The following is a 22,007-nucleotide window of genomic DNA, read 5'->3' as shown; positions in this document are numbered from 1 at the left end:
CCCACTGGATGCCAGTAGCAGTTTCCTCACCTGAGCTGTGATAACCAAAAGTTTTTCCAGACAGTGCCAAATATGCCCTGGAGCACAAAATCATCCCCAGGTGAGAGAATCAGTGATCTACCTCTATGCCCTCCTTTCCTATCATGATAGGTTTCATCATTACTTTCTGATTCATCTTGGCTGCTGGAACTTTCATCATGTCATGGTCATTCTTTCAGCCTGCGGCCGAATTGCCTTGTTTTTTAATGTTTCGTATGTAACCACTGCTTTCTGTCTGTCCTGCAGCTAGAAGCAAAAGGTGGAGTGGTGAGCGTGTTTTGCCTGAACAGTTGCAACTCTCTTCTTATCTCTCAGTTTTAAGTACTATCCACTTTGTGGCGATTTCTGTCATCCTCTTAGAACTGTCCTCAGGACTCATGGCTGTGATCTTATCACCTTTATCCTCCCATTTTCTGGGCATAGTTGAAATAAATCATACTTTGTTTTTATCCAGGTGTATTCTTCATCTAAATTTATTGTCAAATCTTAACTGTATACCTTAAAAGAAAATCTGTCTCAGAATGTAATATAGTTTCTCCACAATGCTTTTTTTTTCTTTTCTTTTTCCTTATCCTTTTTCTTTCTTTCTTTTTCTTTTTTCTTTTTTTTTTTTTGGAGAGGGAGTGAGAGAGAGCGAGTGTGCAGGCACACATGGGGGTGGGACAGAAGAAGGAGAGAGAGAGAGAATCCCAAGCAGGCTCCACACCCAATGTGGAACTCAATGCAGGGCCCAATCCCATGACCCTGGGATCATGATTGGGGCTGAAATCAAGCATTGGGCACTTCAGCGACTGGGACACCCAGGTACCCCATAATGTTTTTTTTAAACATCATTCCATTAGGTTGTAAGAAGGTGAAATTTGTGATGAAAATTATTTTAGGAATTTCCTTACCCCTCCCATTTAGGAAATGCTATCTAAAATCTTGGATACAGAGAGGACCAGAGAGCACTGAACGAATTACTGTGACGGTTAGCAGTCATAGCCTGCTTATTTGCTAGACCCAGGATAAGCTCATCCAAAATCAAATTACAATAAATGTAAAATCCAGTGTTATATTGTATAAGGTCAATTAGTACTTTCCATTAATGAGCCCAACTTTCAAGGACAAAGACTATTGAAATTCTAGCCTGAAACCCAGTAAGTATGGGTTTAAGACAAAGTAAAATATTACTTACATTGATTTTGAATAAGTAGAAGTGGGCAATATTTTGGAAGGTACCTTTGTGTTTATGATGCCCCCCCCTTTTTTTTGGAGGGATGCCACATAGTTTAGTAAATATGAGCATAGATGGTGAAGTCAAAATGACTGTCTTCAAATTTCAGCTCTAACAGTTAACAGTCATGTTATCTTGCACTGACCGGTTATACAAAATCTCTAAGCCTCTTTTTGTCTCATTGGATAATGATAGAACTGATAAGATTGGTTGTTGTGAGGATTAAATAATATAATACATATAAGCAGAGATCTCTGACGGTCCTATGTAAGCATTTGATAAATGGTGGCTGTCATTTCGATTTCGGCCAAAAAAACACAATATAATTTGATGAAATTGAAGTGAATATGAGGCTTGGAACATGTTATTCATGCCAGTTAATAAATACGTGAGATAGAGGGTATCTAAATATAGTTATCTGCCAGAAATCTTATCAACTGTAATTTATCAAATGGTTCCGCAAGTTTGAAGTACTTGTAATCACTTAGTTTGGGATGACTATTGAATAAAAAAAATGAACAGTCATATGTTTGATTTGGAGGGAATTCAAATAGGATAAGTTTACACTATAATTTGGGATGAGCTAGAATTTATTTTTTAGAGGTAATACTTTGTGAAAATAGTAACAGAACTTTGGAGAGTTAGCGGCTGGTATTATATTAATGAAATTAAAAACAACGTAAAGGGAAAATAATATGAGACATATGTAACCACATTTATTCTCAAAATAAATTCTCTGTCCTTTGGAATGTGAATGTAATAGGCTGCTTTGTGGAGATTCTGGCCGGCCCACTAAGGGCTCTCTGAATGCCCCCCCCCCTTGCCTATAGCTTCCATCAACTATTTCATACATCACCCCAGTCTTTTGATCACTGTTCATTGAGTCAGATAATCACATCAGCCTGTTCCAGGTGGACTCTAAAGCCAATGATGCCTCCAGTGAGAAAAAGTAGGCAACTTCCCAAGGGGAGCAGAAATGTTACTGTAGTTTCTTTAGGGCAGGTGCATCCCTGTTTGTGTGTGTAGAATGTGGATCCTTACAGTAAATTTTACTTTTCTGTTTAAATCTAGTAAATATTTCATGCTGCTGGGACTGTGGTGAGATATGTTCAGACATATAACAATTGTAAATTGTTATTAGGTTTCTGGAAAATATTTGATAAAACGTATTAAGAGTATTAAAAATGTTCATAAAGTTGTACCACATCTAGAACAATATGAGGAATGTATCACGTTCATTACTTGAACATTTACCACAGTGCAATTTATAATACCGAAAAATCAGAAAAAGCTAAATGTCCCAATTTGAGGACTAGCTAACTGTATCAGAATGTGTCTTTCTCTATTTTGTAATGTTATGCAATTATTAAAATATCTTAGGAAAATATTTACGGTGTAGCAAGCTACTATGCTATGACATTATAAGAAAAATCTGTATACAAAGTACATATTCTGACTCCAATATCACAATTTATGTATGGATGTGTGTATAATGAATACAAAAATGTAGAAGAAAATGCACCCAAATGTTAAAAATGGTAATTTTTAATAAGGAGAACTAAATATAACTTATTTTTTAATACTTTCCTTATAAATTCTACATTTCCTACAATGATCATTCATGTATGTAATCAGAAAAGTCCTACTATTAAAAATATTATGTGGGGGTGCCTGGGTGGCTCAGTTGGTTAAGCGTCTGCCTTCGGCTCAGATCATGATCTGACAGTTCATGGGTTCGAGCCCTGTGTCAGGCTCTGTGCTGACAGCTTGAAGCCTGGAGCCTGCTTTGGATTGTTTCTCCCCTTCTCTCTGCCCCTCCCCCATTTGTGTTCTGTCTGTCTGTCTCTCTCAAAAATAAACATTGAAAAATTTAAAAATAATTATGTGTAAAATAATGTTTTATTTTAGTGTTATAAAAATTAATTTTTTCTTTGTTGTATGAAAAGCTTTGAAAAACTCAAAAGGGTGTATTTATTCCATGCTGTGGATATAAAACCTATAAGCAATAGTATTAAACTATCTGTTGTATTAAAAATTGGAATGGAATTGGGTTCATAATTACACTTGTTTGAAAAATAAATCATATATTTTAAGCATTGAAGATTAAACACATTACAATAACAGTATTTTAATGTAAATATAACTTTGCCAGATTTTAATCAAGTGCAACAGTTTAGAGATATAGAATACATATACAAGTAGAACATACACTTTCTAAAACATAAGGCATACTTTATGGTATACAATCTTTTTTTTACCACAAAATATATATACTTCTCAGATATGAAACAAAACTGATATGACTGGGAAGACACTACTTCCTGGGACCAGAGTAACACTTTTACAAGTAGTTTAACTTTAATATATGACTTTAGTAATATCCGTATACAAATAGGCCAATTAGCTGGCATGTTTCGGCCGTGTGAATCTATAAGACACTAGCTGGATTTCGCAAAAGTGTCTGAAAGTTGACAAGTACTGCTTAGCAAGTCTCTGCACAAAAAGTGCAGTGGCAGGTCCAGGTGGGCCACAGCTGCTAGTAACTCCATAGGCACAAAAAAGCTTTACTGCCCCTTGGAAACTGGGCAGAGCAATCTTAAGCTCTGACCTCCTGTCGCTCCTCTCAAGGTTGAACACATTCCAAATACCTTCATGTGGAAGAGTCAAAAATAACAGAACAGGAGCCGGCTGCGGAGACGGCATTTCTGCCAGTAAAATTTTCCCAGTGAACACATTCATCTAGCTTCTGACATCGTTCTTGGAGTGGCCGTCGTCTGTCTGATGCAAAATGTGGCAAAATGTGGCTTCACTTTATGTTTTGTTGGACAGGGAAAGAAAAGGTTTTGTTCAGAGCTTTAGAAAGGTTTGTTGAGACCACATAACCTTTTTCTTATTAAATTCTGGAAAGTAGCTAATGTTCCTTTGGTAGTGAGGTGCTGTAGAGGAATGTGTTTCTTGCTTCTCCTTTCACAGGATTACTTCACAGATAGGCTTCAAGTGTGTGACTCAACCTCAATACATGAGGCAGGCTTCTTGGCGGATGTGTTTCCATTATCTGAGGGGCGGGAGGAAAGTGTGCTCATTTTTGTTGATAGGTTTGAGTGGGATTTGGCCTTTGGAGGGATGTATTTCAGAAGCTGGAGAAAATATTTTTTAAATTTTTTCCCCAGAAAGCCATAAAAGAGAGGATTCAGGCAATTGTTAAAATAAGCTATGCAAATAGTGATGGGCATGGCGGTGTCCACAATATCTGCAATTTTACAGTCATGTATGATGCCCAGCTGAATCAATACATCCAGAAAAGTGAATATTTGGTGGGGAACCCAGGAAAAGAAAAAGAAAAGCACAATTGCCATAATTATCTTGAAAATATCATCATTTCTTGGCTTGTTCTTTTGAATCTCATAAGCCCTCTTCAGAGTCTTCCAAATAAGAGTGTAACTTGTAAGAATGATCAGAAAAGGAAACAAGAAACCCAGTATATTCTTAGTTAAGCCCAGCCCAATGGGGAGGGTTGAATTTTGGGATTCATAATGGAAAGCACAAACCGTGATATTGGTGTTCTCAATGAAAAACACGTTTCGGTGGATTATAGTTGGCAAACTGGCCAAGCCAGCCAATAGCCAAATAATGATGCAGGTGACTTTGGCCATAAGCATTGTACGCCGAAGGCGGGCTTTCATTGGATGAACAATAGCCAGGTAACGGTCGATGCTTAGACATGTGAGTAGAAACACACTGGCATAGAGGTTGAAACTGACACTGGCTGAAGCGATCTTACACAGGTAATTGCCAAAGGGCCAGCGATATTCCATGGCAGTGTAGACAGCCCACAGTGGTAAGGTCAGTAAAAAGCATAAGTCAGCCAGTGCTAAATTCAAAAGAAAAACACTGGCCACAGTCTTCAGTTTCATGTAAAAGTAAATGACAATCACTACCAAGCTGTTTCCAAATATTCCCACCACAAAAATGATACTGTATAAAGTAGGGATCATGACAAATATGTAATTGTGCCTTCCAGCTTTGGGACAGTCATCTTGGATTCTTTTAATACCATCTTCAGTGGAAGAGTTGAGGATCATTTTGATCTCCTGGGTTAATTAGTCTTAGACACTATGCCAGATGCACCTGGAGAAAATAAAAATGAAAAGGTAAAAAAAAAAAAAAAAAAACTTTCAGTTATAAAAAAATATTTTTTTTTTTCAGTCATAAATACAGTAACTCCACTTTAGTCTTAGGAAAAAAAAATAGATCATATTTTCTGGAGAAAAACTGAACCGAGAAAGGGTAGGATTACACATTTAAATTAATTTTTAGAACATATTGCTTTTCTAGAAAGTAATAAATATCCTTCAGGTAAACAGAAATGGGGGTGCTATGTGAATAAACTTATCTAGGTTCTTTGCATTTTTTCTAGAAGTAAATCCTAGCTTCCACATTGATTAAAAAAGCATAGTCTAAATCTCAGAAAATGCTACTGAATTAAATTAGTTATTCAGGAAGACTTGAGTTTTTCCAGAAGCTTCTGCAAATATTTGCTTCAATATTTTACATAGTCCGTAAACAAGCTATTCACTTACATGAGTTAGAAAATCAACATACTCTTCCCTAGCAGAGTCCATCAGAAAACCCTTGGGAGTGAAGACTGAGGATGCTGTGGGGGTAACATCACAGGATGAGGTACAGGCATACTCTGAGGTAAAAAGCTCAGTGTATGGCATAGGCAAGTCTGTCTGGGCAGGGCACGGGTGCTGGGTAAAGATCCTCTTGCTACCCCAGGAGCAGGTCCCTAGATGAGCATGGCTGTGCATTCTTTTTGTAGCAAAGTGTCCTGGGCAAGATGAGGAACAGGAATAAGACTTCCCAGGATAGCTATGCTTGGCATCCAGGAGAGCTGTATGAACACATACACCTAAGGTAGTGTCCATCTTGGTGTAAAGTGGTGCCGTGAGAGGGATGAGAGTCAGGTAGCCAGGTTTTAAGAGAGAACACTAGAAAGAAAAAGTTTCTTAAGTGGCCTCTTTGCCTTCCCCAAGGAGGTAGTTATTCTCCTCATCCAAGATTTTTTTTTAATATAATTTATTGTCAAATTGGCTTCCATACAACACCCAGTGCTCCTCCCAACAAGTGCCCTCCTCAGTGCCCATCACCCACTTTCCCCTCTCCCCCACCCCTCATAAACCCTCAGTTTGTTCTCTGTATTTAAGAGTCTTATGGTTTGCCTCCCTCTGTCTCTGTTTGTAACTTTCCACCACCACCCTGCCCCCCATGTTCTTCTGTTAAGTTTCTCAAGATCCACATATGAGTGAAAACATATGGTATCTGTCTTTCTCTGACTGACTTATTTCAAGGTTCTGGCTTCAAGTCCCCATTATCTTCTCCTTTTGTACTCAGCCTTATATAATTTAATTTTTCCCCTCTCTTTTTGTTCATGGGGACATTAGCATCCACAAACAAGCAAATGTCACATCCTCTGTGGAGCCTTCCTGACTTATCTGGGCCATTGACTGTTCCATTTGCCAAGCCACTTCAGCACTTTGGATGTAGCTTTTGACACTGTATCATAGTGGTGTTGACCTGTCTTCTCTATTGGTATGTTAGCTACTTGAAGGTAGGGCCTGTTTCGAATAATCTCGCTTACTAATATAGGCCCCAGCCAATTCCAGGGGACAGATGATACATGTCTGATGAATAAGACAGCCAATGGATGAATGAATGAGTAAATAGCATATAACTTAAAAGCTAGGAGTATAGCATAATGAGACTAGTTTCTGTGGGGCTAATAACACAATTTACATTTTGCTCCTGAGAGGATCAAGATAGAAAATAGTCATTGTTAACCTAGGCTTCACCTTGGATTAAAAAATCGAAACCAAAACTAAACAAAACAGACAGAAAAATCTTTGGTACTTTTAGAAATATGTGGTTTCTAAAACAGAAGATGAAAAGAGGGAATAATATAATGGAAACTAGGGCTAGGCTCTCAGGGAGATATGACCTATTTCTTTCTCACCCAGAAGGATTTCCCTACATTTTGCTGATTTTTCAGTTTATTTTATTATAGTTATTGAAATTATGCCAGTTTAGAAGTATAAATTCCTTTAGGTAAACAAATATTCTCTATTAAAAATTAAATACTTCATGAAAGGTTTATGTGCTAGCAGTCATTTACACCTTAATGTGTATTAATTTACTTATTCTTCTAACATCTGGTTGATTTCAGTTGGATTTTGCCTAGGAAAAAAGTGGAAATGTCAAGGTTAAAGAATCTCAAAGATTAAAAAGCAGCCTGGGTGAACTCCATAACTGAAAACCAGGGCAGAGGTAAATATTTGTTTCAGCTTGGGCACAAGGACACTACTAACAGATAGGAAGGGATAAACTTAATGCATTGGAATCCCTTTGGTGCCCTGAGCTTGAGTGCTTGAAAGCAGGGAGGAAATTCTCCTCTTTTTCTTCTTTTCTCTCTTGAGCCTAACTCTAAGACTATATATCTCAGGCTGGTTCCACTAATACTGTATCTGGAATGAGTAGAATTTTATTGACATGGCGAGAATTGTAACCATCATTTATTAAAAAAAAAAAAAATCTATGGGAAAAAGTTTGCATTTGAAAGGACCAAGTTTTAAACATAGTTTTGGACTCCAATTCCATCACAATCTGAAGTCAGTTTCTTCTTCAGTTCCCATTGATCCATATCGACTAATATGTAATACATAAAAGGTTGCTCTGAACATCCTGGAAATTTTAGTAAGGAATTTATTATTTAAATGACAATATCACTGGAGAAACTCTGGACGTCACATTAAATATACTAATAATACTTTACATAAATGTTTATATAAGTAATGACTAAGACTTCCTGCCAGGAAAGGAAACAAATTCTCACATACTGGAGGGTAGAAGAAAGGGGAGAGGAATTTTAGGTTATAGGACCAGTGGGAACAAGCACAGGGAAGCATATAAATGAAAATAGTGCATCCAGGGCTGTCATCCATTTATCCCATATTCATTGAACATCTACTAGGTGCTGGAGTTAGGGATGCAAAGTGAAAAAGTTCACAGTCCTTCTCCTCCTTTGAGGCATTTGAGTCTAGTTGTGGGGGGACAAGAGCTTTAAAGACAGAATTACCTCCAGTGTTGAATACTATACCATAACAGGGTCATGTGGAATGTTCTGTATTTATCATTGACCCAGTTTGTTGGTGGGGGACTTGGGTAATGATCAGGGGCACTTCCCAAAGAAGATGGCATTTGGACTTTGGAGGATACATGGAAAACAAAGTGGTTAGAACTTAAAGGCAACAGCTGGCCAGCCGAGGTAGAGTAGAAATTGTCATCACTTGAACTTCTCTCTCCTTACAGATGTCTGCAGCATCAGCTATGGGAGGCTGCTCTTATAAATTTACAGATATCGCACAACCCTCTTGGCAGTGGTGTGGGGAAAATGGAACCCTTGTGACTGGTTAGGCACCTGTGATTGATGCTAAGTGAGTGGGAAAGAGTAGGGTTCTTTTCCCTTTGAAGCTGAAAGGATGCTGTTTTGATGAGGAGCTGAAGGAAAGAGATGTGATCTATTAGGAACAGCAAACTTATGATTCCCAGAAAGCAGCTACATTTCATTCTTCTCCCAGTAGAGTTTTAGGCAGGGAGGATATACTGATCAAAAACACAGGAGGATCCACCACTCCCTATTTTTGGGTCTCACCATAGCTTTTACATAAACTCTGTGGCTTATTTGAATTCCATAGCACCATTTCTTCTTGGGGGAAAGAAGATGGGATTTGGACTCAAAATACTTATAACAGACTCTTTCTTTGCCAATTACAAATATGTATGGCTCTGGGTAAATCACCCCATTTCTCTGAACATGAGCCTCAGTTTCCTTATCTGTAAGAAATGGGAACAGTGATTTTTATTGCACAAGATTGTTGTAGGAATTAAATGAGATAGTATGAAAGTATTGGGCATATCTTTCAAAAAGTAAGTGTTTAATTAGATGTGTTTTTAAAAAATCTCTGCTATTATTTTTTGAATGCATGTTAAACATTGACTTAGCCATGGCTTAAAAAAACATGAAAGATTTTTTTTTTTAAGGTTTATCATTGGTAAGCTCCTTCTTGTGCCATTAAAAGGCTAAAAATACCAGGATGTTGTTCTTTCAAACTGTGAGTAAAAAAATCATCTTAAGCAGCTGAATACATTGGCCATGAGTCAGGTGGGAACTTTCAGTCTGCTGTAAACACAAGGTTGGCTCCTGGTGGCTGCACTATTTATCCACAGATTGCTTTCATACCAGATACCTTGTATTTCTTGACAGCTTCCCTCATTCTTAAAAACAAGCCTAAGAAAGAAGATTCCTCCCTCCCTCCCTCCCTTCCTTCCTTCCTTCCTTCCTTCCATCCTTCCAAGAATATTTTGCCAAGACTTTTGATTAGAATATTAATACCTTCTTAAGCTTTTAGGCAAGCCAAAACCAATCTAATTAAATTGTTCATTACATGCTCCTTTTTTAATGAGTTTGCAATCTAAGGAAAAAAATACCACATAGTTTCCTATGATAATAAAGAGAGAACTAAAAGACAAAGTAATTATATTTTAGAATAATCTTCTATAAAAGTATCTTTCTCAAATATCTAAAAGAGTAGACTAGTGTTTGTAGGTCATTTGCTTGTAGTGCTGGGCAGCGCAATAAACCATCCTGTTCAAAAGTCATTGTCTTTATTGCTTTTATTTTATAATTCAGACTTTAGAAAGCAAGTGTTTCTGTTCCTGTGTGTTTTTCCCCCTCAGTAATGAATGAAGCATTCTACAGGGAGCAACTGTTAGTATCCATTTGTGAATTCATTGAATCATAGAAGTTGGCAGTAAAATTTTTATGGTTTCTACTTGTTTCTTTTTCAAATTCACTTGTTCTTATTTCTTAACCTTCTGTTCTTATTTTATGGGGTCTATTTGTACCCTTTTCTCTTTAAACATGTTGAACATCTGTATGTTAAGAGCCCCTATCAATTGCTTTACTATTTGTAGGTTGTAGTTCTTGTATGAATTCTATTTGTTTCATCTGTGGACACTCCTTCTTGGCATTTGCTTTCATCTTGGGTTTTATAATCTTTGACTACAAGTTAATCTGTAGTGGGAATTAACTTCTTTAGGAGCCTGGCATCTGGATGGTGGTGGCCTGTGAAATTTCTGCTTGGGCATACAACACTCACTTGATCTGGAAGTCTTTAATGCTAGTTCTCAGCCTAGTTTCCAATGCTGTATTTTTTCTTCAGATACTGCAAATGAGGCCCCACCCATTCTCAAATTTTTGTTGGTCTGCAGAAATTATCTAGTCTTTGGTCACAATAGGCAAATAGGAAATTTTCCAGTTTCTGGCTTTAACCAAGAAAGCCAGTTTCATTTGTCTTCAGTATGCGCGTCTAATGATCTTGACTTCCATCCTGGTAGACTTGTTGAAACTTTATCTTGGCTGTGTAACTGGTATTGGTCCTTTTCTGGCCCATGTGGTCTCAATTCTTATTCAGAGCTGTGATTTTCTATTTTATGTGTTTTGAGAAAGAAGGGTAGTGTTCATTATGCTTACGTTCATTGTCTTCATCTTGACTGGAATTTGTCCTACACATTATTTGGAGATAATGGTTAAATTGCTTGGACCCCCAAATATTTAGATTATAGTCTTGCCCCTATTCATGCCCACCCCAACCCCCATCATGCCTTTCAATGAATAATCCAAGGCCTTCTGGTGGTACTCTCCTCCATGGTGGTAATCCTGGCAGCCATGAAGAAGAGAGCATGGCAGAAAGCTTGGCACCATGGGGTAAATGACCAGAACTGCTTTTAAATCATATGCATGAGAAAATGGCTGGCAATCCCAACCTAACTTCTCTATGTTGTTTTATTTTTAATTATTTTTTCATGTTTACTTATTTTGAGAGAGACAGGCAGAGAGTCAGACAGAGGGAGAGGGAGAGGGAGGGAGGGAGGGAGGAAGGGAGGGGTAGAACGAGAGGGAGAGAGAGAATCCCAAGCAAGCTCCACACTGTCAGCACAGAGCCCAATGAGGGGCTGGATCCCATGAACCTGAGCCGAAATCAAGAGTTGGACGCTTAACCAATTGAGCCACCCAGGCGCCCCTAATCTCTCTATGTTAAATACTTTTCTTGGAGCTGATTTTGCTCACCTGTGCAATTCCTAGGTGAATGTTTCTCTTAGCACACACAATATGTTTGATTACAATTACTAATGCCATACTAAATAAGTACTCAAGATTCAGTGTCCTTAATGAATGGCTACATGATATGTGTAAGTGGTAAACGGTGGTTTCTGGCCCTCTTCCCAAGTCGACAGCATCCACTATGGCCTGCTCTCACAGGAAATGAAAACAGCACAAGCTGCCATCTTATTTCTACACACACCAATTGTAACCACCTGTGGTGATGGCGGTTAAATGTCCTGTCATCCTCAACTAGCCTTCCCCTTTGCTTTCCAATATATCCCCCAAGAATAGGAAGAACTTAGCTTTATGAAAGGAAATTCAGTAGTTCCTTCCAAGTTAGGGTATACATTTCAAGGAAAGTAAATTGTGATCCTAAATTTTTGCTTGTTAGAAATTATTCAATACTTTAATATCTAGTAATGTAACACTAAATTACAATTAAATTTCTCTCTGCTTCAGAAGCTTCTACTTATCATAAGTTATAGTTTAAGCAACCTACTTGTCATGAATATCCCAAGCCCCCAAAGAGCTCCTTTCATTCCTATGATATTTCTTCCCATTCTTTTCTATTCTAAACTCTTGGCTGTTTTTGTTGCATGTTTTTTTGTTTTTTTTTTTCCCAAAAAGAAAAGAGAAGCAGGCAGGGATGAGATATATGTCATTAACTCTAATCATATGCTAGAAATCTTCCTCTGACATATTGGTGTTAGTAGAAAATATTGTTATGTTCAATATAGAGGCCCATTGAAGGCTTTAGTGAGCCTCAAAAGAGCTGTGCTCTGCAGACTAGGAGAAAAATAAAATAAATATAACTTGGAAAAAAGTTTGTATATAAATAAACTCTTGTCCTCTTATACTCCCAAATTCCTCAAACTTAGGGACTTGGAGAATTTCCTCAAGGGAATTATAACCACATCTTAAAGAATCAGCATCTCGGCCATTCATCAAAGGGGAGGAAACATAATTTTTAATAATATGGCTCTTGGAGACTGTTCACAAGCTTTTCTTTTTCAACAGATGAAAAAGGCAGCTCCTATGTGGGCATCTCAGTCAACAGCTGTTTTATCTGACTTGTGAGCAAAACCCACAATTTCATATGTTAAGCCACTGCATATTTGCTTCTGTGAGACTCTAGATCAGCAGCATAAACTGCTTATCTCATTTCAGATTCCACTTTAAGGGGTATGAGGGAAGTTACTGGGAAGGAGAGGAAGCACCAATTAATTTATATTTTTAAGAAATTATGAAATTTTTATAGAATTTCTATGTGTTATCAGCTTTATGTTAGAAATTACTGGCCACATGACAATTCATTTCAGATTAAAGTTTTTAACATTTTGGAGCCCCTGGGTGGCTCAGTCAGGTACATGTCCGACTGTAGCTCAGGTCATGATCTCGTGGTTCATGAGTTCGAGCCTTGCATCAGGCTCTACTGACAGCTCAGAGCCTGGAGCCTGCTTCAGATTCTGTGTCTCTCTCTCTCTGCCCCTCCCCTGCTCATGCTCTCTCTCTCTCTCTCTCTGTCTCTCTCTCTCTCTCAAAAATAAACATTGAAAGAGTTTTAAAAAATAAAGTTTTAACATAGAAATCACATAATCATAAATTTTAAGTGAAGCTAGGAGGATCAAATATTCCCTGTATTATACATGTTTCCCCCAATTGCCCAACGTTCAAATTGGTCCTACGCAATGTATAAGGAGACTAGGGTTCTAATTTTGGTTTTCTTATTCACTAGCAAGGTGACCTTGAACCAGTCACTTAGCTTTTCTACACCTCTGCATTCTCAGGGAGCTGACACATGGCTAAAGAAATCTCCTGAAACACTGAAATTTTATAATCTTTTTCTTTGGAATAGGTATTTATCTTTTGAAGATAAAGGCAATGATGGCTTGACAAGTAGAAGTGACCTGATAAATCATTAAATCAGCCAAAATCTATCAATTGATATAGATATTATTAATGCCACAATGATTTAATAACAGTCTCTAGTTAGATACAAGAAGTCTTTTTCTTAAAAACAAAATGAATTTTACCTTTTACTGGGGATAAATAAACTCCACATAAGAGTATTATATTACAGTGATATTCCCCCCCCCCCCCCATTTTTTAGAGTATCTACTTAAAGAAATGTTTTCCCAGCACAGCATTTGGATAGCTGGTTGTGACCCTAGGTTATCGAGGTCAAGGTTATAGAGGTCAACTATCTAGACTAGCTAGATTAGTTTCTAGACTGTGAGTCTCTCAGGCATCCTGTGTTATTCATTGGCAATTCCACATGAAAAGGTAGAGACAGATTGTTTCATGGCTGCAAATCAAAATTAGAAGCAGGCCCTGCAGTTAGGGAGTCAGGATTATGTTATTTTATGAAGAAGGTGGCAGAATGTGTTATTGTTAAAATAACTCCTACAAAACAAACCTACTTTCAGGTAATTTTTTTTTTTTTTTTTTTTGGTGGGGAAAATACAACTTTTTAAAGTTTAGTAAATAGTTAATGTGATTCATTTGCCCAAATAAAAACACACAGATGAGGACAGAGAATTATAAAAGAACCCACGGTAATATATTATTTAGAATAACATCTTCAAGTATTTTATTAGTTAATATTTTGAAGTGCTAAGTGGACTTTTGTCCTAAGAAAATGAATTCTGTAAGGTAATGTTTGATTTTATCATAGAGTTACTTTTTGTTTTTTGAAACACAGTTTCATATGCTTCATTTTTTTTTAAACATTAAAATGCTATAAAAACTGAGAGCAGAATAGTCTGGCAGAGAAAGCACTGGACTAGAGTCCAGTCAAAGAGCCTGCTGTGTCACTAACCAGTGACACAATCAGACACAGGTAATTTAATCTCTTACTTTGTTATCTCTTAAATATTACAAAATACTTAGAATGGAAATACTAACACTTGTTCTCACCTCTATTTCATAGGTTGTTAAAGGTAAACAGTGAGGTCTTAGGAAAAGATAAAAGCACTTTGAAAATATAAATTTTATAATATCATTTATGTAATGCAAGGGTAAGTAAAATTTAATGAAAGAGAGCTCAGAACTTCAAAAATAAATAGAATTATTTTCATTCAAAAATTCAGCAGAAGTATTTTTCATTATTTTCATCTAATGCATTTATTTCAAGCATTATAATGAGGCACTTGATGAATGTGGAAAGAAAGGTAAAATGGTAGATCTTGCATGGCTTCCACAGTTAATACTTGTGGCAACAAATGTTTAGGTACAAAGTGGAGCCCTAAGGTTAAATCTGACCAACACATATACTTTCCTTGGCCCCCAAAAACTCTATAATGTATCTTCTGGAATTTGAATTTTCTGTAGTTTACTAACCGCTGCCACTCTCTATTTTCTGATTCTGTTGGTCAGTGCTGTCTAAAAGAAACTTAATGTGAACCACATACGTAATTAAAAATTTCCTAGTAGCCACACTAAAAAAGTCAAATTAAACTCCTAAATAGTAGACTCCTGAAATACAGCTTGGGAATTATTCATTAGACTGTGTATTTCTTTCAAACATTCAGGACTGGTATAGTTAAAGGGTGCCCAACAGGATGTTATCTAGTAAAATACTGCTTGCGCTCATTCATAAATGTCTAGAATTTCTTTAACTGGGATTGGGTTGGCAATACCCACTTCCATGCCTCCAAGATCTACCTGAGGAAGGAGATACACTGACTCAGATGAAAGCCAGACTAGCAGTAGAAGGGCATGGTGATGGTAACCAAAAAATCTGAGGCAGTATGTGATTTACCTCTTCTGACCTATGGGGTCTTTTGCTTTTCTCTTAACCTGTGACTCATTTTCTTCATCTGGAAAATTATAATAATAATAATGAAGTTAATGATAATGATGAAGTAAAAAAATATCTGTCTTGTCAGGCTCACAACGTTGGGAACATCATGAGGTGATACATGTGGAGATATCATAAGATCCTGTAGATTTGAGACTTTTGTTAGTGTTCTTAACTTCATACTATGGTACAAATGACTAACTTCCCCTGTACCAGCAAATCTGGATAAGGAGAATTGGGAAATTGCACTCAGTGCTGGAAGTGGAAGAAGAGGCTAATGTACCAGAAAGAGGTAGAGAGGCTCAGAGAGGGAGGCTGATGCACTGACAAGCTACTTGGATTGGACACCTCTGCTAGCTCTAATCGTTCTCTTCAATACCTGTATGATTTTTAAGTATAAATTACAATGATACTACACCACTGATTATAATGAAAAGTTTAGACCATTCTGTCTGCTGTTATATTACCACTCCATTCATTTCTATGTGGGACTACTTGTGTTTTCTAACGAAACAGCCTGTGATGAGCGGCACAAATGCTGGGCCAATAAAAGGTAACAACGCTTTGCCGATTGAAAACTACGATGAGATACTGGTGACTGCTGTTTCCTGTGAAAACTTCATTAGCAATAAATGGGTTACCAGATGTCACATGTCAGATTTGAAATTAAAATATATTCCCAGTATTTGTGTGCAGTCTGAGCGGCGGGAAAAAAACGAACTCTTTCCAAGAGAGCTGCATAAGATACTGTACCACTTTTGCCTTTGATTGTTTGTTTCTCCTCTAAATGTAAAACGAAAACATCCCTTGGTTTGTAAAGTGGAAAGATAGCATTTCTGCATAGAGGGGCTATGTACTGAAGTGGCACATTACCCGTGCAGTAATAACTCTTTAAGGACAAGGAGAGTATTTTTGAATATTCTCTGCCACACCAAGATCACCATCTCCTCTTGTTTTGCCATAGCAATTTCTCCTTTTCCTGGCTTCCCTTTCATCAAGACATTTCTGCTTTTAGTACTGACAACAAAACTGTTTAAGTCAGCAGTTGTCAACGTTGACTCCACTCTTCCTGAACCTGCTGTAACAACAATGCTTCCCCGCTTCGTGATAGTAAAACTCTCTTCTTGTTCTTCGAGCTAGCTAAGTCACTCTGTTCTGGTCCTCAAAGTTGCAAGCCTCCCATCAGAAATCAACTGTGGTTAGGGAGGGAACCCCACAATTGGAAATAGGACAGCACAATTGCGCTTGAACCAGCAGAAATTTCAAATGCTAAGCCGGTGTGACAGAAGTATCTAACACCCTCTAGTTTTTATAAACAAGTATTTTTGGCTAAAGAGGGTCCATGTTCCTTTGCAATTTCAAAATCTCCAGTTATTCAGTTCCAGCTGAACACCATGGATGTTTGAAACTATTTATTGTTTTTTTTCCCCAATTTATTTTTGTTCTGTCTTCTGTAAGATAGATGAAGCTTATAAATCAAATTAAGAGGGTAAAAGTGAATTATCACTCTTAAGCATCTTCTTGGAGAAATATTTACAGTACTCCTCCCTTATTTTTTGGGATACATTCCAAGACCCCCAGTAGATTCCTGAAACCACAGATAGTATCAAACCCTATATATAGTGTGTTCTTTCCTCTACAAAATTACCAATTACCTATGATAAAGTTTATAAATTAGGCATAGTGAGAGATTTACAATAACTAAAAATAAAATAGAACAATGATAACAATATACTGTAATAAAAATTATGTGAATGTGGTCTCTCTCTAAAATATCTTGTACTCTATTGACTTTTCTTCTAATGATGAGAGATGATAAAGTACCCATGTGGTAAGATGAAATGACGTGAATGACATAGACATTGTGACCTAGCATCAGGCCACTCTTGACCTTCTGATGGTATGTCAGGAGGAAGATCACTTGCTTCTGAACCACGGCTGACTGCAGGTAACTGAACTGCAGAAAGCGAATCCACATGTGAAGGGGGAACTACTGTACCTAGAATTTCTTTACACACAGAAATTCCCCAAAGTACTTACAAGTTTGTTTCTGGAACATTAATTACTCATCAGATGCTGGGGATGCAAGAGCTACTGCTCTTTGACCTTCGCATAAAGGAAGACAGAGCACCCATTAAGTGATTAGCTATGCCGGTGGGGAAAATGTCAGTTTCAACTTTTCAGTTACATAACTTCAGCACAAAGTAACACACAAGAATTCAAATAAGCTTATTTAATGTACAGTTGTTTTATGCTCCTCTAGGATTTTACTGGTATCTGTTTCACAAAGAGGACTTATAAAAGTGGCTTAGTATTAACATTAGTAATATTTATGAGTTGTGATTAATTGAATGTTTATTATGTGCCAAGCATTGTGATAATTGCTTTCATATCTGCAAGAATCCTGTTATGGACTGGATTGTGTCCTTTCAAAAGCCATAGTACCCAATGCGACTGTAATAGATATAGATGTAATTATGGGTAAATGAGGTCATGAGGTTGGGGCCCTAATCCAATGTGACAGGTGTCTTCATAAGAGGAAGAACACATCAGGAATGTGCTTGTACAGAGCAGAAGCTATGTGAGGTTAATGAGAAGGTGGCTATCTGCAAGGGAGGGAGAGAGGTCTCACCAGAACCCTGCCAGCACCTTGATCTCGAACTTTTAGCTTCCAGAACCATGAGAAAGTAAATTTCTGTAGTTGAAGCCACCCAATCTGTGGTATTTTATTAAGGTAAATATAACAAACTACCACAAGGCCTATGAGGATAAGCACAATTATTCCCATTCTTCAGATGAGGAAACTGAGGCTTAGAGAACAGGTCTTTTTTATCAAAAATAGAATCTGTATTTTTGAGATTTTGAAGTTTCAAGGTTCAGTTATTTTTTTGAGGGGTAAGGTCATCATTTCATATTCTAGTTCAATGCTTCTCAATGGGGGATAATTTTTCCCTCCAGGGACATTTGGCAATGTCTGGAGACACTTTTGGTTCTTACAACAGGGGGGAGTTGGGAGAGGACAACGTTACTTGCATTTAGTAACTGCTTAGATGAGATACTGCTACTCATCTTACAAGGCACAACGCATGACCCCACAACAAAAAATTATCTGGTCTAAGATGTTAATTGTGCTGCTTGAGAAACCTTATTCTAGTCCCTACTTTTTTTTTTTTTTTTAATTCTTGATAATCTGTAGTTCTTGTCTTTTATGGCATAAGTTAACTGTATACTATATTGGTAGTGCTTTTTTCGTGTAGTATATTCATATCATCCCAGGGAAACTACAGATCAAAAGATAAAATCCTGTTGAGTAACCTTCAGATATCCAAAACCATGTTGAGTACTTAGTAGGAGCTCTGAAACTGCGAGTTGACTAATATTTGTTGTGTCAGATCATTCTAGAAATTACCCTCTCTAAGCATTTTCCAGAACTCTAGGATTCTGCACCAGAAAAGAGAATTTGAGCTGGGATTCGTTATAAGGTCTTTAACGGGTTTGATGGCTATTGTAGCGGCCCCAAAGTTGCTTCTAGAAATAGGAAGCCACCATGTCCGGAAGTCAAACCCTGCCCTCTGGTGGCATCACTGCCATAGACACTGCTGGGAATCTGACAGGGCCAGAGTCAATCTGCAGTGTTAGGTTCTAAACTGACTGCAATATTTAAATGGAAATTTAACTTTATATTCACATGAGGGCTTTTCTCCCCCCTGCAGAATAACATATTAAGTGTAGTCTGTCATCGAGGCTCTCATTAGAATAAAACAAGTACGCTCATTTTTGTGAGAGAGGATGAACATACCATTAGTTACAAGCCATAGTGTGCAAGTTTGGCAACCTGAGAGTTTCAGTTACTTAGTTTGTCTCTCTTACTTGCTTGCTCTACCCAACTGCTTTTCTGATCCATAAAGGCACTAAGTAATTGTTTTTGTAGCCAAAGAAGAACATTTCTGGAAAAAGGATTTCTAAAGGAGTAATATCGATAGAGTCCCATGACCAGAATTTTAAGTATTGGGTCATGTGGTATTGTCTCTACAAACTCCTTATAGGCTAGTTCTAGAAGACAAGTACCATTGTGTTTGAAATACCAGCTAAATCTGAGGAAATTATATTGCCCCCTTTTCCCATGAAGAACTCTATTCTCTCACTAGGAAAACACCACTGTACTTCTTATCACAGAGTGCAGCCTTTTCTGTATACTGATGCCAAACGGGTAACATTTTAGTGAGGCATTTGAAGTTGTGATATGCAACTCCATGGGAGACAAACAAGGCCATTTAGAAGGTCTTTTCATTGAGAACATCAGAGCTTTAAAAAGATGTAGGCAGCCTTTCCTGGATAATTGGGGTAAAGTAAATAAAAAAAAACCCAACAAAGTACAAAAATAAACAATCAGATGGAAACATTCAGAATTAAGAGTGAAATGATAGCAAATGCTAATGTCAGATCTTAATAATACATATAGCCAAAAGCCATAAGTGAAAAAGCAACATAATTTAAGAAGTTGAAGAGTAGAAATCAGATGATTGCAGGATTTAGCAAGGGTAAAAAAAGACTTAGTACAAACACTAATCTAGAACTGGGGGTAGGGGATTTGGAGGCTTTTTCTTTGTCTCTCTAGAAATTGAGACCTTAGGCAAATTATTAAACCTTCATTCAACGTTGATCTGACAAATGGGAATGAGACCATAAAGCCTCTACCTTGCCCTCGGAAGAATGTTGTTAAGATGATATGTTTAACATAATTTCCTCAAAACACAGTATATCATACCCATTCATTATGAATAGACCAGATACAGTAAAAACAAGTTTAACACATGACTGAAGTGGAAAGCTAATGGTTATATCAAGAGGCATATATTCAACATTTTGAATTTTAAAAGGAAGCATTAACTTTAGCAGAGTCTGTTGGCTATCAAGCACCATAGAAAATAACCCAGAAGCTTTGCAGTCACAAAGTCAGTTAAGATCCTGGCTTCACCTCTGACTAATCATGTAAATGGTTAAAATACTTACCCTCTTTGAGCCTTAGTCTTCTCATCTTTAAAATGGGATAAAAACTTAGTATATACTGTTATTGTGAGGATTAAATAAAACATGGTGGGATGGGGTGGGGTGGAAGATTCCCATATAGTAAACAGTAAATGTTATCTGTTGTTACCATTATTTATATTCTCAATATATATTCATATGTCCCCACACTAAGTAACTTACCCCATAAAATTCTACTTTACATATGTGTAATTTGTCACATAACCTATGGTTATTACACATAGCCAAGAAGCAGATTGGAATGATGCGAGGAGCCCTGTCCATACAATACAATATGGTGATACAATCTGTTATTAATACCATAAAGCAATATAAAGGACCCAGGAAGGACCCAGTTTTTAAAAGAAGTGAAAGTATGAACATCTGAAGGGCAGATGATTTTAACATTACTTTAAGTTGGAGGAGGAAAAAATATCACACTATAGACCTTTGGTTGTTGAATCAAACCTCAACTAATTAAATGGGAAAATTTTTCCTCAAAATGAAGAATTCAGAGAAAAAAATTTCTTTGCCAGCAACTCCCCTAGTATTCATATAAGTCTCTTCCTTGAATTATCTGACTTAACATGTGGTAATTGTTGTTCTTTAATATGATTTCATGAGATTCACTTTCTAATAATTATACAACACTATTGTTTCTGGTAATAACATTTTTGGTATTACTTTATTACTATATAAAATAATGGAAAAACAAATTAGGCTAAATATTTTGTACTCAGAATAGAGCAGGCAGATTTGTGAAGTTCATTAGAACTTTGTGAGAATAACGTAATGTGCTAATAATTTTGGTTATATTGATATGAAGACATCTAATTCAAAGGAAGTGTTTAGAAATCAGTCTGTTTCAGTAGGCATAGTTGTACACAGGTCAGTGATCAGTTTAAAGCCATTGTCTAGATAAACTACACAATTTATGTTATACCAACAAATTAAAATGTTCTCTTTACATAAATAGTCATTCTGCTGTGGTCTTTCAGCAGCTTTATCTCAATGTGGATCAGAAAGTCACAGAAATTTCTGCTATAGAAGGAAATTGATAAGTCATATTTATTCCTTTTCTTCTTCAGAAAAATACAGAAAATACAGAAAAATATATATGTATGCCCTTTGTCCCTGTAAAAATGCACAATTACTATACTCTAAATGGTGTTTTTGTTGCCAGGTTCTTCAAGCCAAGTCTATTTTCACCTATAATGTAGTTGAACTGTTATTATCTACAGTCTTGCTTTTATTGAAACAACTTAAGTTAGAGATTCATAACATTTTATTGCTGGAATAGTCTCTAGAAATTACATGCTCCAAGGTTCACATATGCAAATACTTACAGGGGCTGGGAATAACAGAGTTGAGTGAAGCAGTCATGTTGGTGGAGGATCCTTCCTTTTTCTCAGAGGAGGTGGGGGTTGGGGAGCCTCACTTCTCAGGTGTAGCCACTTATGCTAATTATGATATGGGGAGACGCAAACCGATTTTTTAAAAAGATGAAGCTGGAAATTTCAAATTTTATTTGAAATCTCCTATTTTGAAATGTTTTCAGTTAATGCAAATAATAATTAGTAGTAGTAGTAATAATAATAATAATAATAATAATAATAATAGCAGCACTGTAGAACTAAATAGAACTCTTTTGCAGATCAAGTTGGGTCCAAGGGCTGTCAATTTATAACCTAGGATCCAGGCCA

The 22,007-nt window shown here is 36.9% G+C and overlaps 1 protein-coding gene across 2 annotated transcripts in view; it reads right to left on the bottom strand.

The window, feature by feature from the left end:
- Positions 1 to 3,322: 3,322 nt before the first annotated feature.
- AGTR1 (angiotensin II receptor type 1) overlaps positions 3,323 to 22,007 on the bottom strand; it is a 45,915-nt gene continuing 27,230 nt past the window's right edge. Inside the window, exons 3-4 of one of the 2 annotated variants that reach the window (XM_040480433.1) lie at positions 21,651 to 21,764; positions 3,323 to 5,383 (exon numbers count right to left, since the gene is read on the bottom strand). In XM_040480433.1, coding sequence (XP_040336367.1) covers positions 4,249 to 5,337 — 1,089 coding nt within the window. In that variant the 5' untranslated portion in view covers positions 5,338 to 5,383; positions 21,651 to 21,764 and the 3' untranslated portion in view covers positions 3,323 to 4,248. The remainder of the gene's footprint in view (positions 5,384 to 21,650; positions 21,765 to 22,007) is intronic. The other variant, XM_040480432.1, reaches the window with a different exon arrangement.

The sequence above is a fragment of the Herpailurus yagouaroundi genome, unplaced genomic scaffold (genome assembly GCF_014898765.1).
Source record: "Herpailurus yagouaroundi ecotype Mexico unplaced genomic scaffold, PumYag 159, whole genome shotgun sequence".
In the NCBI taxonomy this organism is placed as follows: domain Eukaryota; kingdom Metazoa; phylum Chordata; class Mammalia; order Carnivora; family Felidae; genus Herpailurus; species Herpailurus yagouaroundi.
Note: the sequence above shows the minus strand (reverse complement) of the source record. Positions and strands in the feature narration are given on the sequence as shown.